At 37.4% G+C, this 25,851-nt stretch overlaps 3 protein-coding genes across 7 annotated transcripts in view; all 3 read left to right on the top strand.

Moving 5' to 3' along the window:
- Positions 1-59: 59 nt before the first annotated feature.
- On the top strand, positions 60-10,495 carry LOC110827280 (uncharacterized). 4 transcript variants are annotated; one of them, XR_015534446.1, is made up of 12 exons: positions 68-890; positions 993-1,147; positions 1,964-2,059; positions 3,229-3,354; positions 4,232-4,324; positions 4,832-4,909; positions 5,809-6,048; positions 6,545-6,637; positions 7,851-7,965; positions 8,832-8,944; positions 9,255-9,457; positions 9,688-10,495. XR_015534446.1 is itself a non-coding variant. In XM_087346135.1 (11 exons), exons 1-11 carry the CDS (start codon positions 762-764, stop codon positions 9,262-9,264), a joined length of 1,248 nt encoding a protein of 415 aa, XP_087202261.1. In that variant the 5' UTR covers positions 68-761; the 3' UTR covers positions 9,265-10,495. The 4 variants fall into 4 exon arrangements, 3 of the variants coding, with proteins under 3 accessions (XP_087202262.1, XP_087202261.1, XP_087202263.1); XM_087346135.1 differs by having other exon boundaries at positions 9,255-10,495; XM_087346136.1 differs by lacking the exon at positions 4,232-4,324 and having other exon boundaries at positions 60-890; positions 9,255-10,495.
- Positions 10,496-11,363: 868 nt separating this feature from the next.
- On the top strand, positions 11,364-18,675 carry LOC110827278 (replication factor C subunit 4). Its single transcript, XM_022058778.2, has 8 exons — positions 11,364-11,727; positions 12,280-12,456; positions 13,193-13,291; positions 13,957-14,153; positions 14,836-15,032; positions 15,976-16,089; positions 16,482-16,565; positions 16,678-18,675. Exons 1-8 carry the CDS (start codon positions 11,600-11,602, stop codon positions 16,765-16,767), a joined length of 1,086 nt encoding a protein of 361 aa, XP_021914470.1. The 5' UTR covers positions 11,364-11,599; the 3' UTR covers positions 16,768-18,675.
- Positions 18,676-19,489: 814 nt separating this feature from the next.
- The window catches only part of LOC110827248 (putative multidrug resistance-associated protein lethal(2)03659), a 30,929-nt gene continuing 24,567 nt past the window's right edge, over positions 19,490-25,851 (top strand). The window contains exon 1 of one of the 2 annotated variants that reach the window (XM_022058728.2): positions 19,490-19,583. The gene's annotated coding sequence lies outside the window, so the exon portion shown is untranslated. Of the gene's footprint in view, positions 19,584-21,341; positions 21,523-25,851 lie in introns of those variants that run through there. The other variant, XM_022058729.2, reaches the window with a different exon arrangement.

The following is a 25,851-nucleotide window of genomic DNA, read 5'->3' as shown; positions in this document are numbered from 1 at the left end:
GCTAGAAATCTTAGAGTAGCAGTCAGTCTCTCATGGGGTGTGATAGCCCTTCTCATGGTAGTGTCCTTTTTTTTGTATTTCTGGAATTACTAACGATAGTAATTTCAAATAAGTGTCCGTATCCATTCTTAAATAATTACGCCAATCTTCAGGTTCATGACGTAATTCCCGAAGCAAATTCACATGAGAGAATCTGCCCCTTTTTAGCGACCATTTTCTAGACCACCGTGAGCGACGAACAACTTTCTTTCTTTTCAATTTCACGAGAGACAATGAAATAATCGATACAAGTAATACTTCATCCATGGTATCTATGAAACTGAGCAGAAAACGGTAGCTAAAACGTAAATAGTGTGGACATGGGATTTTGGTCAGTTTTATCTGACCATCTTAACTGATGAAACAAAACGTACGATAAGACGTTACGTGTAGCCCGGGCTTTATACATACAACCTCTCATACGTCAGTCTGTGCACGTAGTGAGGTTACCTTAACTTTAGCAGGTGAAAGATTTATCGCGGGAAAAGCAACTGAAACCCTGAGCGGAAGGATGCGAAATATGTCTGTTAGATGAGGCTTCAACTTTAATTTAGTAGTCAAAACGACAGATTCTGAACTATTAGTGAGGAAAAAGTATTCAGTGATTCGCCTTATGTTGTAATCCGTGCACAGAACTTGGTAGTTCGGAGAAAATTCGATCAGATTACTGCAGATTTCATGTTTGTTTCGGCGTCCCACCGTGATTGCGAGCACATATAAAAATGAGTGAAGTGGATAAAGGTATAGAACTGAATCATTCCCCAGTGTTGTTCTTGGATGAAAGGAATAATCCGTTGACATTTGTTATAAAACCGTGTGCAGATAAAGAAGCAATAAGAGAAATGATTGAGGTTAGTTTGATGTTTGTTCATTCCTGTTCGGTGATTGTGGTTTGAGCCACAACAGTTATATTGTTTTAATTGTGTGAATGGTGTATTTTAAAATTATTTCAGTTTGGCGGTGGTGAAGTTGTTTCAATTCCTGGCGACTATGGTATTACATTGATCCCAGAAGATGTTGCTCTTATTGGTAATGATGAAGTCTTTTCAATTCAGTATATCAAAGAATGTTGTACCAGGAACAAACTTCTGAACTTGAATTCATACAGGTAAGAATTTTATGACAAAGTTGCTTCTGTGTTTTGGTGCCATGCACATATTTTTAATTCCTGAAATTGACAAAGGAGGTTATAGTAGCAACTCTTTATCATTTACCCAACCTTACAACTTGACACCGTTGTGTTCTGACACATGTGGCCAAACTAAGAAGGAAGTAGTGTGCAAGGAACATTCGCAGAACTTTCGGAAGGTAGGAAATGTCAGCGAATTTTGACCATTTGACGTGACTGATAGCCGGAGAGGGTAGCCCCCTTCTGACACATTCTAGACTTCCCATTGGCCCTGAACCTTTTCCTTCTCATTCCTCATCCCTGATGGGTCGATATTTCACTTAAGTTGTTTTTTCCTTTACCAAAGTAGTAGATTCTTAAATGATTACAGTTACAAGAGAACATTGTTTCTGCGAGATTAAGACTTATAGTCTTCAATAATTCTTTAGCTGAATCGCAGTGTTCGTTGTAGCTGATATATAAAGTATATTTATGTATCAACATGTGTTCCTACTATGTATATATGATGTACACATATAACATATAATAATGATCACATTGCTTCTGAACCAAAGATTATACTTATATTACTTTTTTTACAACCTCTGTCATGTACAAAATCTTCATTGTTGGTGACTCCACAACTTGAAGAGATCACAGTTTGTGTTTTTAGTAAAGTACATGGATTGTTATACCTAAGCTTATGTAAGTTTTTATGATAATTGTCCTATCCATGACATTGGTAATACAAAAACTGTGCTTAGTAATTCCATGTGGAAGTTGAAAGTTGTTTGTAATTTTTGCTGTTTGTTTCAGACTGAATACAGAGTCTAGGTATTCAGATGGTTTTGAGGTTATGGATGTTTTGCTTAAATATACATCTTGGTCTGATGCTCTGAAAGGCATCCCATAGTAAGTAAATTATAATTATTTTTAATTTATAACATTTGTAGTTGATGTATCTGGTGCAGGAATAGCATGTGGACTGAGGTCTTAGGTTTTCTGTCTTCAGGGTAGAAGTGATCATTTGGTTTGTGACATGGTGTAGTCTTGTGGAAACATGTTGCCTCCATCTTTTGTACAGATACCCATAAAAATGGAGGCAGTATGGTCCTCCAAACCACTGGCAACCACCTACAATAGTACAGTGTCACAATCTGGCAGACCACAATCAGAATTGACGGTGGTCAGTTTTGAGCCAATTCACATCACCACAACATATTTAGATTTTGTTGGGATGAGTTAGGTTACATCAGGTTAGGACATGTTAGTTTAGGTTAAATAAGGTCTGTTTAGATTAAGGCAAGGCTTTTGGATTAGTTTAGGTTATGTTATGTTTGGTTAGATTTGGTTTGTTTTATTTTGGTTAAGGAATTTCAGGCTAGGATAGGTGTTCAAATATGAATTTTAAATGTTGGAATTTCAAATATGGGAACTGTGAAATTTTTCATTCTGGAATTTGAAATTTTGAAAATTTTAAAGTTGTGGGTGTTCACAAATTTTCAAAATTTAGAAGATCTGGATTCATGAAAAATTGAAAATTTTAAAATTGTGAGAGTCATAGAATGAGGTTGGATTGTTTCAGGTTTGGTCTATGTTAAATTGGTTTTGAATATTTGAAAATTGTGACAATTTTGAAATTGTTTGGTGGGAACATGGCTTTAATACCTCTAAATGCTCATTGCGAATAATGTGTGAGCGTATTCCGTGTATTTTGGCACAGACTGTGCTTTCCAAGCTTGTTTATTCAGTTTTAAAAAGTGCTGCTTGTGTGATTCTAACAATAAATAGTGATTATTTCTGTAAAGAGCATTCATTAACCATTTGATCATTGTCATGGAGGTGAGTTGTGTTTTCTATGTGGTATGGACTGAATTTTTGAATATTATTTTGAGGTGTTTCAGTTTTAAATGGTTAAATAATCGATGAACTCCGTAACAAGAGGGATAGACATAGTTACAGACTTACTGCAGAACTGCATTAGGCTAATGCTGGTCTTCTTAATGTGCGTGTTATACTTGCCCATGTTTATGCAGGAAATAATGTTGAATTTTTAATTAATTCTGTTTTCTTTATTGCAGTGAAAGAAGCTTTTATTTATTACTAAGTAGTTCTCCTTCAGACAGCAGCTTTGAGGATGATCTTGGCAATTTAGAGCTAGCTCCTGGTCCATCCAGCAGCCATGCGGTTGAGCCTCACTTACAGACGTAAGACAGCTATTCTTGAAATTACTTGCTTTCTTTTGTCCAGTCAGGGAAACACTATGTAGTACGAGGCGCGTCCTCAAAGTAAGTTTCCCACTCATCCCACAGCTAGCAAACCTTATATTGCGCGAAGCGACTGTGCGTATGTGATAGAGCAATGACGTAGCATGGCGCATGCACTAACGGCACCTCCCGCGTTCTCACAGTAGCATCGTTGCAGCTGTTGAAGATGGAGGTTCTTATTCCAGCTCCCGCCGACTGTGAAGTGCGGTCAGTGATAACGCTAGGCCGCACACGGCTCGACGGACAGCAAGTCTCCTGCAGGAGTTCAGCTGGGAGGTGTTTAATCATTCACCCTACAGCCCGGACCTCGCTCCCAGTGATTTCCATCTTTTCCTACACCTCAAGAAATTCCTGTCCGGTCAGCGTCAGCATTTTGAGAATGACAGAGAGGCGGAGATGGTTGTCACACAGTGGTTCCAATCCCAGGCGGCAGACTTCTACGACACAGGTATTCAAAAGTTGGTCCCACGGTATGACAAATGTCTCAATTCCGGTGGCGAATATGTTGAAAAATAGCTGGACACTTGCTGTATCTGTTGCAATAAATATTTCCATGAAATTGTGTTTTGTTTCTGTAAACGGCCCCAGGGAAACTTACTTTGAGGACGCGCCTTGTATTAGTAGATGTTTATTGTGAATTATTCATGTGAAAGAGTTCTTTCTCCTGCGATCTGTAAGTTTTCATGCCATTTGGTAAACTCTGTCGAGTGAGGTTTTATCACATTTCACAGTTAAAACAAGTCCATAATTTTGAATTACATAGACTGTTACCCTGAAGAAAGGAACTGAAATTTATTTTTTTGTGTTTTTTGTCCAGTTCTTGCTCTAATAATAGGATGGATAATAATAAAAGTGAAAAGAAGTCTCTTGAAGGCAGTGAAAATCCGTGTGGCAAGTGGTTAGAGAAAAGGTAAGTAACTTCTTTAGCTGCATTTTCACAGAGGTAATTTAATATTTAAAAGTTTTCTAATAATTAATATGGCTTTTTTTAAAGTTCTTCTGTAATATTATAACTTGATCAACTGAAGCTAAGCTAATTGAAACCAAACCATGCTAGAATAAGCAGGCTGATGTAGGAGTTCAATTCTACGCTTGCCCTTATTACGTATTTGTTTACAGTGTTATTGAAGCCATTTTCTGGCCTGATTTTTGTTTGTGAAAAATATATTTTTTTGTGAAGATATCCGTCTTCTGGGTTATTGCGCTGTGTAGTCTGGTCGATGTTAACCAACGTTTCAGAGGTCATACTGCCTCCGTCCCTGATGACGGAGGCAGTATGACCTCTGAAACGTTGGTTAACATCGACCAGACTACACAGCGCAATAACCCAGAAGACGGATATCTTCATACTCACCGCTGTGAGAACCTCAAGTCTTACATATTTTTTTGTATTTTTGTCTTGTTCCTGCACTTTCAGTGGGTTGGATAATAATACAAAGGAAAAGAAGTCCCACGAAGATATTGGGGCTTCGTGTAGCAATCAGTTACAGAAAAGGTGAGTAACTTCTTCAGTTACAATTTCACAAAGTTGATTTGATTTTCTATAAGTTTTCTGATTGTTAATTTAGCTTTATTAAACTTGTTTTATAATCTTATGTCCTGGCCAACTGAAACCAAACTAATTAAAGTCAAACCATTCTTTAGTAAGTAGGCTGATGTAGCTCTGAAACTCTCCGCTTATCTTTATTATATATGTTTGCAATGTTGCGGAAGCCATCTTCTGGCCTGAATTTTTGTTTTTGAAATCTGGAGTAGCACCTTCTTATAGGCCACAGTCACTTCCGTCCATGTCCTTGTTTACTTACCGTTCACAATCATTTTCCCATCTCAGTAGATGCTATATAGCTTGTGCTGTTTTATCGGCATCATCAAAGACACTTTAATTCATTGTAAGTCCACAGATAGTACAGGGTCTTTTTTGAAGTTCTCTGACAGCTGTGGTCTAGTGTGCGTAATTATGCTGCAGCAATTTCTATATCTCTTCACTAAATGCTTTTGATTGAAACTCCAGTGCTTCAGAAATTGGTTTTACTTACTTTTTCAGGTTGGGGGGGGGGGCAATACTACTTACTTTGACCCCCTGGTTGAGTGGATCTTAACCTTGAATCTTAAAAAGCACTTAGATGATGGCCAAAGTCCATCAGAATAATTATTCACAATAATTTCCTGTTACAGATTTTGAAGGTTTGTCTTTATAATATCTTGATGTCCGCAGTTGTTATGACGCTCTGTTTCCTGCACGTTCAGTTTATGTCACCCTCTTCTCACTCCTGCCTTAGGCATCTCCTTCATATGTAGAATTGCAGACTATCATTTATTTTGGTGTTTGTTTATCAATATTGATTTATACGTTCAAGAGCAGGAATTGATTTAAGTGTTGGTTTTGGTTATCAGGAAACGGAGGATTATTAGATTCACATATTCCAGTGATAGTGAAGATGAAAAAGAGAAAACAGGAAGCAATGAAAGAGTTGAAAATATTACATGTAAAGGACATATTAACACTTCTAAAGTGTCAAAATATAATGATAAGGTTGAAGATACTACTCTCAAGTCATCAAAACTGGGACTTAATAGACATCAAAGGCCAAAGATCATACCTACGGCTTCAAAGCATAAGTCATTGCGAAAGGAGTATGTACCTCTAAAGATTTTTTCTTGAATTTGATATTGATTTGTTTTATTATGTGTTGATGTGAAATATGCATTAACTGATTTTGAACAGTGGTTATCTATCCAATGGTAATTGAAAAAGGATATGAGATTTGGAACGTGGATCATTAGGAGTCTCTATATGGCTGGGGCACTGATATCAGTGAGTAGGGAATTAGAGAATTATAAGTTAGATTTAGTGGCAGTGCAGGAGGTTCGATGGGAGGGGGAGGGCGTGATCCCAGTGGACAATTTCACATTTTCCTATGGAAAGGGGAATGACAATCATCAGTTAGGGACGGGTTTTTTTTTCTTCATAACAGAATTAGGGCAGCAGTTAAGAGAGTAGAATTTGTTAGTGACAGGTTGTCGTATGTAATTTTGGAAGGATGTTGAATTATGAAATTATGGTAAAAATTTCTGTATTCTTACAAAGTTTTAAAAGTCAGAAGAACTTAGTGTTTGCCCTGTGTTGCAGACTCAGCTCTTCTTCTGATGTTGAAATTATAAGTGATGATGAGCTATGGAATATACCTGTCCTGAAATCAAACAAGACAGCTACAAAGCCGACGTGAGTACCAAGGTTCACTGTCCATAAAGGGAGATGTAAGGATTGACTTTCATGGTATAAAGTTTATATTAATGCCAATGTCATGTGCCACACATTGTGTTCACGAGTTCATTGTGACAGTCGCAGAGGTACGACCATTACATATAACTGCAGTAGAGTGTAGCCAGAAAACCTGGTAAAAAAATTCTAACCCAGTGGTTCATTACTGTTTTCACATTGGCTCAGCACTGAATCCTATCTTGAATCAGTCCCAAACCTTACATCCTGTTTCTTTAAAATCAAATATAATATGTACGTTCCTCAGTTTCCGTCAGATTGACTATGGGAGGCTAAAGTACAAAATATACAGATGAGTAAAATTTTAAATATTAATTTGGCTCAGAAACAACAAAGTTAGTCATAAAATGTTACATTAAATCCATTGCTATACAGGAGATATGTTAATTATGATGATATGTACTTTAGAAGTACAGTAACCTCAAATGATAATGAATCATTTTGAATATTTTCCTTCCGTCTACACTTGTACTGGTTTTAGGTAGGATATGTGAAATGTACAATTGCGAACTAAATGGTAAGAACCACTCATCAAATTTAATCTGTTTTTAACCATATTGCCTTGTATCATATGTAATTATGACATTAAGGATCAACACTCTTTACTCTGTCTGGTGGTTTAAATTCAATTTAAAAAAGAAGTTATTTGTGCCTAATATCACATAAGGCAAATCTTGTCTCTGTTTATTATTGCTTCCTCGTTTTATGAATCAGAATCTCAACTAAATGACCTTAACAGTAATTGTTAAATAACAAGCATGAAGCTTTGTTACATAATTTTCTTAATCTTTCTTAGGTTCAGATATTGTCCTCACTTTTTTTGTTTCCATGTGCCTTCAATATTTGAATTTCCCAGGGAGAAAACAATTTTCTCACCTGTATGAAACCATAGTTATAATGAACTGATTTCTGCAGAATTCAAATTTGCATAAAATATTCTGAACCAAAGAGAAGCAAAAAGTTCCTGATGTTTTTCTGCTATTAATTTTATAATGGAGATTATATTTATTTGTTATTGTTATTCATTGAGATTTTCCACTTTTATGTATGAATTTCATAAGTACGTTAGTTGCCCTAATGGACGATGTTCAGTGAACTTAATTATGTAACTCTTACACCTTTTCATTAATAATTTAAATCACAAATATTATTACAGGAGAAGAGATTATGTAGACAAGGAGAAACGAGCTATAATTGCTTTCATCACCAAACATGAAAACCATGACTACGTAAAAGGCCGCGAAATCTGGCAAAAGGCAGAGGCAGCACAGGTATGAATGTCGACTTGATCAGTTTTGCTATTACCAGAATCCATGATGATGCTTTTCTTCTGTTTTATCATATGTAATATTAAGGGTGTCTCATTTATTTACGAACAAATACCTTTTCAAGGTCAGCGTTTTTGTTAGAGTTGTTATGATTTATTGAGTCCTGAACTATTTAACAACACTGCTAACTGCTTTCTGGTGTATATTACAACTGCAGCACTGAATAACATGATGTGGTCAGTCCTGTTGCCTCTTTCAGGTCTCTCGTTTGAAACATCTGCAAGGCAGTCGGCTACTTTTATTGAGATTTTATCATCGCTTTTCATTGAATGTCGTAGTTGGGCCATCCTGCTTTTTTGCTTTATTTATGTACCATGTTTATTTGTTCAGTCCATCCAGAGAACTAGTGCATAATTACCTGTCATTTCTCATTCAAATTTATAAAATCATGCGTACAAATAAAATTGTTTACACTTTGTTTGTATGCATGATTTTATATTTTTAGATAACACTGCACGGTATGCAAGGTTTTAAGATTTCTCATTCAGTGCTATTTATAACCCTTCTGCGTGGCAGTGCCGTTAAATAGACCAAGTAAGAAAATAAACCCTCTCTTGTGATGTCAGAGTTGTACGAGGGGAGGGTACAGTGGCACTGGCAGTTTTGGATTCTCGTCTTCTGCTGCAATATTAGGGTCTGTTACTAGTCATATACACTTCTGAACACAAGCTGCAACCACCAAAGTGATGCTGTTGGTGAAAATTGTATAATTCATACTCCTTGTATCATTCAAAGTTGGTCAATAGTCCCTGTATTCCAAACGAAGGTCTTGCTATACAATTTTTCAGGCTTGTGCCTTTTTGTTACAGATTTGTCCAGGTAGGACGTGGCAGTCAATGAAAGAACATTTTATTAAGAAGATAATACCAAATATACATTTATTCAACTTGCCCAAAGAAGAGGTTCGGAAGTTCCGGAGACCGTGAGTAGTTTTGATGACTGAATTAAAATTTTGAGGTATGTAAATTACATAAAGAATGATGGCAGCTCCAGTGGTGTTACATGACTGGATCATGGGCACTGGCTGATAAAAAAGAAAAGAAAAATGTGGGTGGTGTGAGATACCCGAAGAAGGTTACTTCATTCAGATAAAGTATTGTGTAAGAAATTAAATTAAGTTAGATCAGAAATCAAATATGAAGCATTTGAAAGCCTGCTGTTGAATGTCCCTCGCCATTTTTGGATTAAAGTGACTCCTTTGTCTTCTAATTGTTTGTGCTTTTCTTGTTTAGCTTCAAATAAGAAGATGTCTTCCCAGCACAAGAACCCTCAGAGCTGTGATACAAGGAGCGGTGTTAATCGAATTCAGTACAAAAATAAATGTCATTGATTTTACAAATACATAAAGATTTTCCAAGGTTATCAGTATTAAGTTGATTTGCTTTGTTTTCAAGCAAGTATACACTTTAATACATTTTTCAAATAAAAATGTGAGGTAAGGAATTTTCACATGAATCTCTTGTTTTGTATAGACCTTGTAATTGAATAAGTAATTTTGCAACATTATGACAAATATTCCATTTATTTTGTGTGAAATTAGATATGGTAGAATAATTGTGAATGAAAAATGAGGAGGGCAAGCGAGGAATTGGTAATGGTCAATTTTAAAGTGTATAATATTTTATGTTGTTGGTGTAGTGAAGCTCTCCATGGTGGTTGTTTCAGTTTTGATTCCATGTCGACTGTAGGTGGGTACCAACGTCATAGGAACATACTGCCTAAAGGATTAAAGATGGAGGCAGTATGTTTGTACCCACGTAGAGGTCATATAGAATCATAATCCAGAAGACTGCCATTGACATTCTAAAGTAGTTTTTTGGCCTTTGAAGGAACTGAGGAAAGTCCAGGATTTCAGATCAGCAATTAGGACCCCAGCATTGTACCAGTTACAGTTGCACCACTGCATTATGTGTTTTGTAAATGTAGGGAATAAATGTGTTCATATATGATTTGTTGGCTGGAGCAAGTACACAGTGATGTATAGTTTGCGATTAGCATATTCAAGCAGTACATTTGACACCAAGAGGATGCTTTATGTTGTATACATTGCTTTGAAATTGTTTAGCCATTCTTGAGAAAACTTAATAGAGCTCTCATTTGGCAGTAACATTGAAGAATGTGTAATTTTTAATCAGTTACTGCGCTCTTTCTCACTTTAAATGTATAAAAATGTAGTAAAATTGGCGTCATGATCAATAAGAACTGGATGACCTGTCTGCTGTAGGAAACAAGTCCATATTGACAGCAGGTATTCACATGACAAAATACATTGACCTTGAATAGTTCCCTTATTTTTTTATTCTTACCACTGGATAAATTTCATAACACCGTTATGATAATGTATTTTATATACTAATGTAGGGAATAAGAATCTTTGAAATTACTAAATTCTTGGACTTATTTAGTAATAATTGTGAATGCAATATGTGTATAATGTTTACAGTGAACAATAAGAAATATATATTTTTGAGTAGTTTGGTAATGTATTTCAGCAGACCACAGTTTTTCCTTTTTCTACTTTTCATCCTAATGTTTAATTAATTGTATATCTGTTCTCTTCTTTTTCATTATCGTTGTTTTTTATCACCAACATTGTAATTCAAGTGCTGTTATACAAATAATGTCTTGTATATGAGTCTTTCTGAGGAGGGGAATTTTGACTGGGCCAATGGGTGAGGGGGTTAGAGTAGCCTTCCCCTTGGAGGTTTAATAAGTGAAATTTCAGGCTCTCATTAGCAGATGTGAATACAGCTGACTTCTGGGGTATTTTCCTGTAAAATAGTGTGGTAGAAATTGACTGATATTTAAGAGGTTCTTGGTGTTCTATCAAGGCAATGTGTGAGCCATGTATAGAAAAAGTGACCCAAGATTGAGGATGAATTTGGACAATGCAGAAGCTTGGCTGAACCTTGTGCTTGTTGGAAGTGAACAGGGCACATCAGCTTCTAGTCAAAACTAATAGTAATCTTTTGGCTGAAAATGAATATTGTGAAACAAAATGCAGGGTCTATGTTAGTTTCTAGTACAGAGGTTAGTGGTGAGCAACTGTATAGATTACATTTTGGTTAGAAAGCCTTAAGACATGGGAGGATAACATTTTGGGTAAGTAGGGTTTATGGATTGAATTAGCCTTGTCTAGAAGTGTGATTGGAGGTGGACTGTTGTCCATAGGGTTCTGAACCATTATGTTCCACAAAATGCAGGTAATGTGACAAGTATAACTTACTAAGGATAATTAGTCACATGCAGTCATTGTTACACATCGAGGTTGATTGGAGCTGTGAGCAACTAGTTTTAGTTGTCTACAGGTGGCGGCAGTGACCCCACTGCTGGAGTGTTCATGGATGTTGGTATTACGGGAACAACAGAAATTAGCAACAACAACAAAGGACCTCGTTTTCTTGCTTACACGTTTAAGCCTATTTATGATGTAGTTTCTCTTTGGGCTGGACTTTTGTGTTACGTATTTTACGAATGAGGTTTTGGCAGCATTGTTTTTGCAGTTCTCTGTTTTACTTTGGCGGTAAAGTATGGTGTGTTATGTAAATTTTTAACCATACTGAAAAGTTGGAGGAAAATGCAGGCTTTTTTAAAAACCGGAAAACTAAGTGGAGGTCAGGGAAGTTCATCAAGCAGGAAGGAAAAATTAGGTTCAACAGGAGTGTCGAAGAAGAAACCATCACTTACCCCATGGGTTGAAAAATAGTAAGTTAACCTCTATAATTGCGATAATAATTCGTAGAAGCACCTCTAAAATAGGGGACTAAACTTTTGATACTTCACATCAGATAGGTTTTATAACTAATAGATTTATAGACTTAAATTGTTCCTAAAATACAAATGCATGCTATTAAATTAATTAATATTCAATGTTTGGTTACATTAATGTCGTGATAAGACTTATGTGGCTGTCGTATTAATTCACTGTCGAAAAGACATACTGATTTAATTTCTGTTAAAAATTAGGTATGACTAACACATCCATTACATTCGTATATTGAAATAAATTAACTATGAAAGATCACATTTATTTCCAACGTAAACCACAAATGCCAAACATGCTCTACAATTTTTCTGTAGAGTAAAAATGATACAAAATTATTACATAAGCATGCTATAACTAATGTGCAAGTTTCTGTACTGAAGTCATGATATTAGGTTTTGGGACACAGTTGACTATTTCATTTATGTTCTATTTTAAATAGATTTTACTGCCTACTTTGTTTGATTCCTTCATGGTTCTGTTTATGTTTACAGTCGTCCTCGGACAGTGAACGATGTTGTAGAACAGAACGATGTTGTGGAAGTAATGAGACAATGTTTGAATGGTGCTGACTTGCCAAATCTTCTGTTTTATGGTCCTCCAGGCACTGGTAAAACAAGCACAATTTTGGCTGCTGCTAGACAACTTTTTGGTGATATTTATAAAGATAGGTTAGTTGATATCTCTATTTGCACATAAGTTTTTACTTTCCATTTTAAGTCAGAAAATTTGGATGTGTACTGCAATCTTTTTGCAGCATGAAAATAGTAATATCTGCAACGAAAACTAATTACATGAGTTATGAATAAGATGTAGGCTGATGTAATTGTTGAAATCAAATAATATTTTCTTCTATTTTTATACCATAAACCTCAAATTACAGTTTGATTGTGTGCCCCCCTGGAATTGATATTTATCAGACATATTGAAGGACATTTCTGTTCAAGAAAATATTTATCAGAAATTAGGTGCTTTGATTGAAGTTGCAAATCCTCGCAGTTCCACAGAACACCGCGTGCGATGAAGGTTACATAATTTATATTAGTGTCATGATGACAGAAAAGATATGAAAGGTTTTAGAGGACTGTTTTGTATTTTAATGTCAGTATTGTTCAGCAGGTATAAAATCTGCTCTTTTTTTATCTTTAATTTGCTCTGTGAATTGTAGTTCAGAGCACAAGAAATGACATTGTCTGCTCTTTTACTTTAGTTTCTCTGTAGAAACACCAGTGCACACTTCTGGACTTCAAACGGCCATATCTCTTATACTTTAATTTTTACTGGTGTTGTGAAGGTGATGCATGGACTACTTATAAAAGAATGTACATTCACATTGAATAATTATGTAGTGAACTCAGCATATTATGTATGTCAGATTGTGCTATATGCATACTTTTATCATCACAGGATTTTGGAGCTTAACGCATCAGATGAACGAGGTATTCAGGTAATCCGTGAAAAGGTGAAGAATTTTGCTCAGTTTTCAGCAAGCGGCGTTCGCCTTGAGTGAGTATAAATCTGTCATACTCAGTTGGTTATAATTCTGTTGATGTGATGCTGGCATAAAACCTGAATCAAGATGAATGTACAATATGCCCAGGTTTCTTATGTGTGGCCCTTATCTTAATTTTTGATTGAGAGTTTTGAATCATCATTATTGATCATATAACTTTAACAAAACTGGGTAAAGTGTGTTAAATGTGAAGTTCCTCATATTAACGAATGAAAACATAAGGTTTTTATTCCTGCACATGATTAAGTACTACTAACATGATGACAAAGTGAGCTGTCAGTTTTGTCAGCCTCAGGATGGCGAATGAGTGAGACACCTAATATACATCTAGCAAATAAGGATGCTGATCAAAATACTTCAAAGGGAGAGAGCTCTTTAGATAAATATGAGGATAATATTAAAATTGATATTGAGATAAATAGTTTGTGAAAATGTGAACTGGATGGAAGTACTTATGAATGAAAGTTGTGGATTTTTGTTGTGCAGTGACATTTCTTCCAGTCCTGGAATTGTAGGAAATTTTATGACACTGAACTTTCTATTTCTCAAGAAACATTTTTTTCAATGTTCAATTTGTATTGGTTCCAGACTTATGGCTTCGGTTTCAGAGTTGTTCCTAGCAAATTGGGATGTCAGTAACTCTTTGGGTCTCTTTCAGTGGGAGGCCATGCCCACCATTTAAGATTGTGATTCTGGATGAGGCAGATTCGATGACACAAGCAGCACAGGCTGCACTGCGTCGAACAATGGAAAGAGAAACTAAAACAACGCGGTTCTGCTTGGTCTGCAACTATGTCAGTCGTATCATCCCTCCTATCACTTCCCGATGCAGCAAGTTCCGCTTTAAACCACTTGGTGAGTGTACTTTATTTAGATATGCAAACATACGAAATGTCATGACGTGTATAATTTCTGTCAGTTTGTGACATACTGTTAGCATTCCTGTCAGTAAAAAAATGTCATTGAAATCCTTTATTCAGATCTTTAGTCAAAATGGAAACCTAAAGTAATACTTTGAAGTGTTTTGTTTAAAAAGGGTTTTCAGTTTAATTTAATTTCTCTGTTAACCTAAGTCACAAATGTAAATGAGTTTTGTAAAACATTATAACAACATAATGGGATAAATATTTTGTCTTAAAAATTATCAGTTTATTCCTGTTCTTAAATAAGCACACCATGGAAATGTATGGAGAAGTTGAGGTTAATTCCATATTACCCTTGGCATCACATAGGTGCATCGTCAGCTTTACTCTGATCACCTCGCTCCTAGGAAAAGAACCCTCGATTCCAGTGGATATAAGCCTTGGTGAGACCTAGAACCAGTCTCAATATGGTGGCAAGGAGAAAAATCTCTGCTCATTTTCGTCTTTAGCCGCTTACTCTAGTGTTTTTACACAGTGAACTCTGTGAGAAATTTGATGAATTGTGTGTCAATTTAGATGGTAGTGGGAGACCTGTGTTGACTCTGCATACAGGTACATAAACATACCCATCATGAGTCAATCTGCGAGGGAAACATTTTGTCGTATTTTTGCAGGGAATGAGCTGATTTCAGAGCGACTTCAGTTGATCTGTTCGGAGGAGAAGGTATCATGCAGTGAAGATGCTATGAAGTGTTTAGTGGAGACGTCTGGAGGTGATCTACGTCGGGCTATCACCTGCCTTCAGTCCTGTAGTCGTCTCAAGGGCTCCGGTAGTGAGATATGTGCAGAGGACGTGCAGGAAGTGGCTGGGGTCAGTGGCTATGTTTCAGTCACACTTTAATTTCCAGGTGACATTCTGTTTGTCCACATTAAGACAGAAGTTAACTCTTATCCTACAGACTGGTTTTATGCATCCTCCAGAGTTCAATGTTATTAATGCAGAGCCTGTCAAACATCTTTGTATGTCCCCACCTGGCAAAGCCAAAGGAATCCCAATGATTGATTAATAGAAGGGATATACAGATTACTGTTTTATATCCCAATGAGACCCTTGTATTCTGTGCTTGTTTACATTTTCTAAAAGGTGATGGTTGGGTGAAGCATGTAGAAAAATCACCCTGGATTGAGTTGACTTTGCAGGCCGGTATCGAAGAGTTAGCTTGCCAGGTTTGTTGCATGTATGAGGGGCAGTCAAAAAGTTCCCGGAATTGTGATATAGCACTGTAATGGTATGACATATGGCAACGCTTACCTAATCATCTTCAAAGTAGGACTCTTGCGCACACACACTTGCTCCATCAATCCTGCCAATCCACACATCGCTGGTTGTGCAGCAATTCCTCGCCAAGAAAAGCATGCCCATCACCCAACCACCATACTCTCCGGATCTCGCTTCAAGTGACTTCTGGCTGTTCCCTACTCTGAAAATGGACCTCAAGGGGATGCATTTCGCAACCATGGTGGACATCAAATCGAATGTGACAGCCGACCTCCAGAAGATTCCAGATGAAGCCTTCCGCCGGTGCTTCCAACAACGGCAGGATCGATGGAGCAAGTGTGTGTGTGCGCAAGGGTCCTACTTTGAAGGTGATTAGGTAAGCGTTGTCATATGTCCTACCATTACAGTGCTATACCACAATTCCGGGAACTTTTTGACTGCCCTACGTATGTGAGTCATAGATCTCCATTTCTCAAAAACTGCAGATGCATAATAAAATTAATTGCACCTAATGTCATCCAGTGCATCTTTCTAGGTCGTGCCTCTGGAATGGGTGAATCGTGTGCTGGAAGTCTGTCGTCTTAACAGCTATGAGATGTTGACAGATTTTGTGGATAAGCTGATGGAGGAAGGGTACTGTGCTGGTCAGGTGAGATTCGTGTTGGCATTATGCACTTCCTGTTGCGTTATGCACTAAGTGTTAACTCGTGTGGACCCTTGAGGGAATGCTAGACTGGGTTCATAATATAAAATACTCCGTAGTATTCACTTGACAACCCCTCACCATCCTAAGTTAAATGTTGATAGTGGTGCTTCCACCATATGATTTGCCAGTGTCCATGCTGATGATATTTGTTGATAGAAGGTTAAAATATGAACATGGACGTTACACTATTCTGGCTTTACGTTAATATTGAATGAAATGAAACTCGGTAAGTTGTTGCGGAAATTACGATGATACCATAAAATAAGGAAAGATGGTTAAGAACTAAGTATTCGTGCCAGTCTGATACTTTTTTTTGTTTTGTTTATGCCTCGTAGCTCATAGAGCAGCTACATGAAGTGATTGTATTCGACAACGACCTTACAGATGAACAGAAGGCTTTCATCTGTGACAAACTGGGGGTGAGTCTTATTTGTTGAATAGCTGTGAAATTACATTATAGCACAAAGTAAGAATTGAAAAATGTGTTGGGTTGTGTATTTTAAGTTATCTGTATCCCGTCTTGTGCCACAGGTCTGTAGCTTCCGGATGCAGGATGGAGGAAATGAATATATCGGTTTGCTAGATTTGGGCTGTACAATCATCAAAACATTGAAGATGTAAACGCCAGTCAGACCGGAATGTTGTCCAGTGCTTGGTGTAAAACTCACATGTGACTAAAATGTGGTTAAAGAGTAAGTGGGTTTGTGTTAGTCCTGGAATTTTAATTGTTTTTCATGTGTAATGATTTGGATTGGTGTAATTTTCTCGCAGTCGTGTAGTACGTAAGCTGTAGCTTAGCTTTTGTGTATTGCCTCGGAATAATTTGTCATGTTTCATTGGTTGTTGACTTATTAATTATATGAATACACTGTTGACTGCTTCCATGCAGTGTGTGAGTAAAAAAATATTTTCTACAGATAAAAGTAAATGTTTCCTAATGTTGTTTTTGGAGACGTAATTTCACGTCCTGTGATACACGAGTTTCTCGTCGGAAGATTTACTTGCACATTTTTACAAGTATTGGTGCTGTTCTGATTTTATTCTTTTCAAGAAGCGAGTGTATGAAACGACCGTTAGTTATGATGCTGGCTGTGGTCCATACACTGTTAATTGAATTTGAGGTCCTCATGACAGTGACATTGTGTGGACTTGTAGATAATATATTAATTTTAGATGAACATACTTCCTTAATCTTCAGCACTTCAGCTATAAAAATGGAGTTGGTATGTTCCTCCAAAAGATTTTTTTTAAAAAAGTCTACACAGCGTTACTACCCAGAGGACCAACATCAACAGTTACTTGAAATTCACACATGCCTTATAGCCTTTTCAGTGAACTATTTTGAAGTGGAATTTTGATTTGGAGGATTTTAAAAAAAAAAATAACTGTAAAGGGTGTTTTTTTCTGTGCCTAAGCACCATGCCATTCTAGTGTGTGTGTGTGAATGGAGGTAAGGCTCAACTTATTATTAGTAGGAGGTGATTGGTGCGGAATGTCTTATAGACATTCTTTTCGTACTTGAGGACATCCTCAGATTTATGCCTTGGTAGTGAAAGGAATTTTAAGTGCAAGATTAGAGAGGTTATTTGGCACATGTAAGTCTGCATAGCTTTAGATTCAGGCAATGATTGTTACCGCCTTGTAATGTATTCCTCAAATACCAGCACCCCCTCATTGTGAAAGTGTACATGGGTATATTCCAGAAGAATGTTCATGTGATATTCAGATGTGTTGTAACAATGTCAGCATATATGTACCATCTGTAAGACAATTTTATAAAGAATACCTTAATGGAATTACAAATTCTATGTAAGATTTGAGGTTTTTGCAGCAGTATGAGTTTAGTCTTGGTCGATGGGATTTTGGACTTTGTCCATCGTCTGATGTAAAATTACACAACTTTGTCCATCAGACAATGGACAGAGTTCAGAAACCCATCAATCCAGACTGTGTTCTACCATCATCATAGCCTTTCAAAATAGTAAGAGTTTAGATGCAGTCTTCTGGGCCATCATATCCTGCTAAATGTCAAGAGTAACCTGTGCAAGAAATCAGTGCATGGACATGATCATCATTATCATCAGCAGAGGATAAATTCTCCCTGAGCAGGTTATGGAAGAATCTTTTTCAAATCTTTATATGATGAAAGCAGGTTTCTTCAGCACAAGATGCATGTTTTTGCTTCATTTAACCTTTTTGGGGGGGCTTAAAAGGGCCATCTTTCTCATGACCTAACCTCTCTGTTGGCCTTGAAAAAGGCATTTTTCTGTTTATTACTCCTATTGGCCTAGAATACCCCCATTACTCTTATTGGTCTATCTTCCTGATCTGATCCTCCACCCAAACAGTCATAACCCATTAACTTGTTGACTTGTCATTTCAACACTTCAGGTGCTGGAAACTGTGACAGATTTTTTCAGTTGAAGGTTTTAAAACATAGTTTGGAGTTATTTCAAATTCATTTGTTTCAAGGGAAGTTGTACTTGTGATTTGTGTAATTTGAAGAGAATAAAAGTGATGCTACATTTACAGTTGCTTTGTGCTTAAACCAGGGCTTGACATGCCTGAAAAAGGTAAAATGTCACGTAGGAACATGTCAGTCAGTGTACTATGTTTAATATCTCAATATTCATATGTGATAGTTTTATATTTGAATGTATGTTACTGATGTCATCTTATGACTCAGAATTATGGTGGATAGGTTATGGTTTTTTTATACCGATACATCTATATTTTAATATTTTCACATTTCTTGAAGCTTTGTGTTGAGCGCTGACAATCAAAGCAACAATTGGGGACATCAGAGAATTTTCTTTTCTTGTTTCATGTGCAATTGCTGATTGAAGGTGGCAAATCAGAATCGGACATTTTCCGGGTACCTTGACTGGCAGATTTTTGTGGCTTTTCTCAGTTGAAACAAATGTAGGGATGATTTTTCAGGATTGCCAATTTTCAAATCCTTTTCCCATATCTCATAATCAGCCGGGGCGCATAAAAGAAAGCCATTGAAAACTTAGCAAGGTGATGTATGGTAAAACAAATTATTGTAATTAATATCCAACGCTGGTGTTTGTGTTTAGAAACGAATTGTGGGCGCCATTTTTACCAAGGTCAGCTCTGGTGCCAGGTTTGGAAAAAGTTAATGATTTCTGTCTTAACGTTAGCGACAGTGGTTGATTAAACGAGAGTAAATTCTCGAAAAGCCATGTTTTCATAGGTGGGAAATATCCAACATAATTTTGGTACAACTGATAATTTCGTGCAGATAAATGAGATGTCTACCGCCTCTTCTGCGCATGCGTATTGATTTGTGTTGTTGTAGTAGTAGTAGTAGCCCTGGAGAGATCGCGCGCAAGATGGGAATGCGGATTAGTTCAGTTCAGTTCAGTCAAAGAAGGAAGAGGAAGCTGTTTGGCTGTCGTTTTGCGACTGCTCAGGTAATGTTCGTGCCATGTGGAGCTTAGAAGGATTATCTGCTGCCCTGGTTTCGAAATTTATAACAGAAATTTGTTATATCCTTAGTATTATTATTAGTAGTAGTAAATTGGCTCGGCAATAGTAGTGTAGTACTGAAGGTTTGCAACGTACAACTTGAATAAGCATCATAACACGTAGTTGCCATAACAACGCTGAATATGTGAACGATCAAGGTTGGAGTGACTGGTCATTTTGTGAACCCATTCAACTGAATAAATGGCACAATGCCCATCTGAATGTCATAGAATTTTTTTGCAAATTTTTTGTTTGGAGTCTGGGTTAAAACATTTGTGGATATTATTTTAACCTGGATGTTTGGAATCTTTCTTCCATTTTGAATGTCAAAATTCATTGCATCAATAAAGTTTATTCATAACTCGGAAAAAAAGTTAATCAAAAGCAAATTCAGTTTGGATACTAAGTGCATTTATTTAGTTTTTGTGAATTTTAATCGTTGCATAATACTGCTGAGTTTTGTATTGCAACAAGTGATAAGTTATGTTGATTAAATCTTTAACTGTGGTTGTTCAATTTTGCTACGAAGAGCATTTCGTAAGTTATGAATAGGAGTCTATTGAGCCCAAAAGCTTCGACGCTCAATTTACGGTCAGAAAGCGAGGGTTGGAGAATGTGTACCCAGAAAATGGAAGTTACAGGTTCCTCCGAAATTATGGCCAATGCCTTCAAGATTTTACATTAAATTGGGCTACGCACTCGCTGCTAACGGTGGAGAATTTAATTTGAATTAATAGTACTAGTAAAATGGCTGACTTTCACCTCCATCTAGTGCCTAGATTAAGAATGCGCAAAACCTTAATTCCACTCCGCCATGGGTGGCTTCCAATGACAAAATTTCATGAAAGAGTGTCAGTTCTTTACAAATTTGAAAGGAGGGGGGCCATATACACAGATTTCTTTAAAAAACGAGAGGTTTTTGACTACCCGTTCCGCGGACCTTTAGTTAATAAACACTGATGTATGTGACGTAAGGATGAATCTTGGTAAACTGTGAAGGCGTTTGATACGAATAAATCACGATTTTGCACTAACAAGCGAAACCTCTCCTGAAATTTTGCTCAGCTACAGAGCCCATCTAGTAATGATTGAACACAAAATTTCAGCTGCTGATGCGCTGTGCAAGGGTGCGAAAAAAATTGCTCAAAGTTGGTATGTATATTTAAAATTCGCGCCACCGCGCATGCGCGTGACTGCAGCGCGGCATTCACCGGTACATTCCAGCGGACAGCATTTTTAAAAAAAGGGCAAATGAAATTGTAAAATTTTCTTCATGCCTCTTATCATTACTTTTAAATTTATTTCCTTCTTATAGAGAAAATATTTAATATTAATTTATGGTTTTTACGGTTAGGATTGAATGTAACCAAATTATATCTTTGAGTAATTCTCTTTGTATTATTTTTAACTAAAAATAATGCGTGAATATTGAACGAAAATGGCCAGCTTTTATATGAACACCTGCGTGTACAACAGTGTAATAAGTACTGGAATTTCTAAACCACACCTGCAGCAATATTGACTGAGCATGCCATAAGGTTCATTTCTCATTTCTTACGCATGCAGTATAATAGACTGGATAAACCGTATTGCACTCCATTCATTTACTAATTGTTACGTCATTGTTTCCTTCGGGATTGTCGCATTAATAAATATTGGAGTCAACAATCCGCTTTCGTCAGTGTGGAAAGAGCTGAGCTGTGAATCGGTTGTAGGAGAAGTGCATCGTAAAAGAGATACTTTTGTGCTTTTAAAAGTCTTTCGCATTAACCAAAGGAACTTATCTTCTGTGAATTACTAAGAAAGTCTTGACTTGTCCTTAACTCTCTCCAGTTTATTTTTCCGGTGGACTTCGTGGTCTCTTCCTTTTGAAGAAAGAGTGAGGTTAGGGCATCCTATTTATTATTATTATTGTTTGTTTGTTTTTCTATTATATTTATTGTTAGTGCTTGGCTGTTATTCGTCTCCTTTGGCTGTTGCCAAGCACTAATAAATCAATTGAATTATTGCTTATAACATTAACAGGTTTTTATTTACATTTGTGAACTCTTTGAAGAGAATTAGGCTTGTCTTCTTTCAAACACAAATTCAATTCTTTATTCCACTGACTTCTGTTTGTTTACGGCATTATTTATAATAAAAGAATTCCGTTAAACAGCGTGGGATTCGAATTTCTAAAGCAACAAGACATGTTTAAACCCTTGAAAGCCTGGTGGTAATTATATATACCACTTGCCTGCTTTAACAGTCAGTAGCTTTTCATTATGCATTTGTCGGACTCATTTTATTCTCATTGTGAAAAGGGAAATTATCCTTTAAATGTATTAACCGGTTGATCTTTGTAATGGAGAAGTGTAGTGTTCTCTGTGCGGTACGGACTGAATTTTTCCAATGATATTTAGACGAGCTCCGGCATCAAAGGGTTAATAAATGGGGCCTCTGTTACGAAAGATAATTCTATCACTTTAGATTTATTGATCCATGAACTTTGTTAGAGATTTTGAGGGAGCTGCAAAGAATTCGTTTTATTTTTATTAATAATCTATGTGCTATATAATTGTCTGAATAAACTGAAATGCTCTCCATTCTGCAACAAAATTATTTAAGAAAACTAAACTAAAGTCAGATGCTCGGTTACATTTCCTAGGAAACAATAATTGTTACGTCATAGTTTTCGTCGGCATTGTTGTATTAGTAAATATTTACGTCAACAATCGGAGAGAACAGCTATGAATACACTTTTGTGCTGTTAAAAACTCTTCAGAATAACCCAAGTACTTATCTTATATAAGAATTATTAAGAAATTTGTGATACTGTCCTCCAGTCCTCCATTTTATTTTGATTAAATTGTTTATTGCCAGTGGCGCGAATTTTAAATATGCAGTCCAATTTTGAGCAATTTTTTTCAAACCTTTGCACAGCGTATCAGCAGCTGAAATTTTGTGTACAATCATTACTAGATGGGCTCTGTAGATGAGAGAAATTTCAGGTGAGGTTTCGACATGACCAACCGGACCATTCCCTTGTAAGCACTGAACTCGATTCTGCCATTGTTTAAGTAACACTCGTAAAGTGAGTTGTGGTTAATTCCAGGCCCTTATCTAGTGTAGCCTATCTATTGTTAGGTTAAGGGCCCTTACGGAACAAAGTAGCTTACGCCTATCTTTTAATTTGTTATTAAGGTTTAAATTATTTCTACCTAATAATGAAAACGGACAGATAAGGTAACACTTGAGCGTGTTTTCTCTGCGTACCCACGGTGGTCTAGCGGTTAGAACGCTGGCCTTGTAATCCTGGGGTCTCGGGTTCGATTCCCGGCGGTGCCCGAATTTATAACTTGTGTTGGGCAAGGCCGTGGTCTAGGCAACACGGAGTTTTCCTCCGTGGCATCCCAACAATTACTCCATTCACACACAGAAGAAGGCAATGGCAAACCACTTCTGGATCATCTGCCAAGAACGTATATGAACAGGTCCCAGTCCGAGAAGAGAAAAGGATGGAAGGATCCTGTTCATATGGACCTGTCGTCATACAGAACACTAAATAAATACCCTGCTCGAATCTCAGGATGTCTTGTGTTTGTCATGGTTTTCTCCAGTATCCACATGAGAATGCTGACAGAATGCCTTCAACTAGGGCACTTCTCTCTCGTCCCAAATCCTTATGCGAGCCTCGTGATCATATAAAATGTGCATACAAACAAATGTCCATATGAACAGGATCCTTCCATCCTTTTCTCTTCTCGGACTGGGACCTGTTCATATACGTTCTTGGCAGATGATCCAGAAGTGGTTTGCCATTGCCTTCTTCTGTGTGTGAATGGAGTAATTGTTGGGATGCCACGGAGGAAAACTCCGTGTTGCCTAGACCACGGCCTTGCCCAACACAAGTTATAAATTCGGGCACCGCCGGGAATCGAACCCGAGACCCCCCAGGATTACAAGGCCAGCGTTCTAACCGCTAGACCACCGTGGCTCTTTGTGCAGTTATTTGAGAGAAAAAATGTCTCTGCATGCAAAGAATTTACACGAAGACGATGGAGTACCATTTGATTCCACAATATTTTATCGCTGTTACGTCACCGAACAGCTAGGCGGAAAATAATGTGGCGTGATGGGACAATAGTATTTTGTCTTACGGAAGAATGCCGAGTCAGCCCTGAACAATAAACACATGCGATCTTCAACTGTCTGTGATTAATAGCCGAGGAAGGCTGCGAGTTGCGTAACAACACCACAGATACTGTTTCCACACGAGCAGCTATTAAGGAATGTCTTTGTGGAATTTCGACAAAGCTAATTTCATTGTGTTCCGTTTAATGACGTGTATAAAAGTGTGCCCCCTTTGCTTCCGTAAAAGTCGTAACTAACGATGAGAATGATGTCACATGAGTCAACACGATATCGAAGGTAGCGTGGGGATCCCCCACCCGTCCACACCCTCTCTCAGAAATGCATGTTATTTTTCATGATTTTAGTAAAACGACTTAATATAAAAAAAATCTTAAAAATCTTCGCTTCTGTTCTCGAATTGTCGCATGTGACGCGTATTTTTGGAACATAATTTGTGAACGCCCCAAAATAATTGGTAAATATGAGATCCTGACAGAAAAGACCCCAGTGTGGTGCGTTATCATGAGATGGATCTTGGATTGTGTGAAGCTGTGGACAGATTCGGCAGATAAATCATCGGATTGCCGTGATAACGCTGTTAAGGGGTCTCTCTTGCATCTGGCTAACAGTTGACATGCCCTACGGTATTTCTCAAGAGTGTGTGTGTAGTTTATTGTTATCAATTTCTTAAGAAGAAAGAGTTGAAACTACGAACATTCGACTGGACCAAACTTTGATGCAACGTTTAAATAAATGAGTAATTACTGCTTCAAAACAGTAGATTGGTAAGTTCCCTTCGAATTTAGTGTATTATCTTAGGGGGTATTTTTGGAAGTGACTCGATTTGAATACTCATTAGCCTATCTCACGAGAAAATTATCCATGACGTCTGGCAAGACAAAATTTTCCGTCCGGGCCATCTGTATCGTGTCTTTCGCATTCCCGAGTGACGGCGTAGTCAAACCACCGACAAATTCTTCCGTACCGGACGTATGAATAGATTAGCCTTAGACCATAGCAGCAGCCTTATGTTTTCGGAATGAACCGCTGTCGGTCCATTTTGTCAGATTTTTGAGCCCGCCCCCCATCTCTGGGGATTTTCGACATATGTCATCTGTTACGGTGTACCAGGAGGTGTTTATGCACAATGGACATCGCTCTTAAAGCGTCCAGCCATTTTAAGATTAACTTGTGTTTTCTTTGCGGTACGAACTGAATTTTTCAATGAAATTTTAGTCGGGCTTTGGCTTGAAACAGTAACATCCGGATTGCGTGAAGGCAAAGGTTTCTGGACCCTGGGGCTCCAACCCCCCCCCCCCCCGCACTGTAATATCTTCCCCTACAACCATTCAGCAAAGTCTTATCAGACTTGTACAAAGAGTCGTTGTTAAACTGTTACCACCGATTTTTGTTTGTTGCTTCATAGAGCTCGCTCAGGTGATCGCGGGACAAACAGACGCTTAAAATAAAAGCCAGCAGATCTGGTGGTCCAAGGTCGCCGGTATGCTAATAACCTACCGGATGTTCTGTCCTTAAGCGACTCAGCTGTTTCGTGATGTTTGTAATGTTATCTAAGATACTTGGCGGTTTTCCGTCGCTGTAACGCCCCGCAGATTGCAAAATTTAAAATGAATTTTGCTTTCGCGTATCACGGAGATGTGGAGCGTACGTGCCTGGTTTTATGGGGCCAGTCTAATATTAAACTTGGAACGAAAGCAAATGTTATCAGGCGCTCGGACGATTTCAGGAAGCATTGCATTTTCTCTGTGCCTTAGAATGAATGGAATCGGCGTTTAGGAACAAGATTTATCTCGAAGTACCTGCATATCCCATGCTTTGAAAAAATGGTCCTTTGTGTTGGGCGCTAAGAATTTCTGAAGTATTTTACAGGTTATCATATCAGCCTGGTTTTCCGTTGTTATTAAGGAGAGGCTGTACTTTTTGATCTGTATGTTGCTTTAAATGTCTTCAGATGTACCACACAGAGAAATCACAACTTATTCGTTTTGGGGTACACGTGCTTTTTCTAAACGATTAGATGTTTTCGAACGCTCCATTTGTGTTGTGACGTCTGAACAGCCTTGTTAAAATTCTGGCTTA

Source organism: Zootermopsis nevadensis, unplaced genomic scaffold (assembly GCF_977971745.1).
Source record: "Zootermopsis nevadensis isolate Lab colony 2312 unplaced genomic scaffold, Znev_1.0 Znev_ptg000010l, whole genome shotgun sequence".
Classification (NCBI taxonomy): domain Eukaryota; kingdom Metazoa; phylum Arthropoda; class Insecta; order Blattodea; family Termopsidae; genus Zootermopsis; species Zootermopsis nevadensis.
The sequence above is the reverse complement of the archived record's forward strand: the minus strand, read 5'-3'. Positions and strand labels throughout refer to the sequence as shown.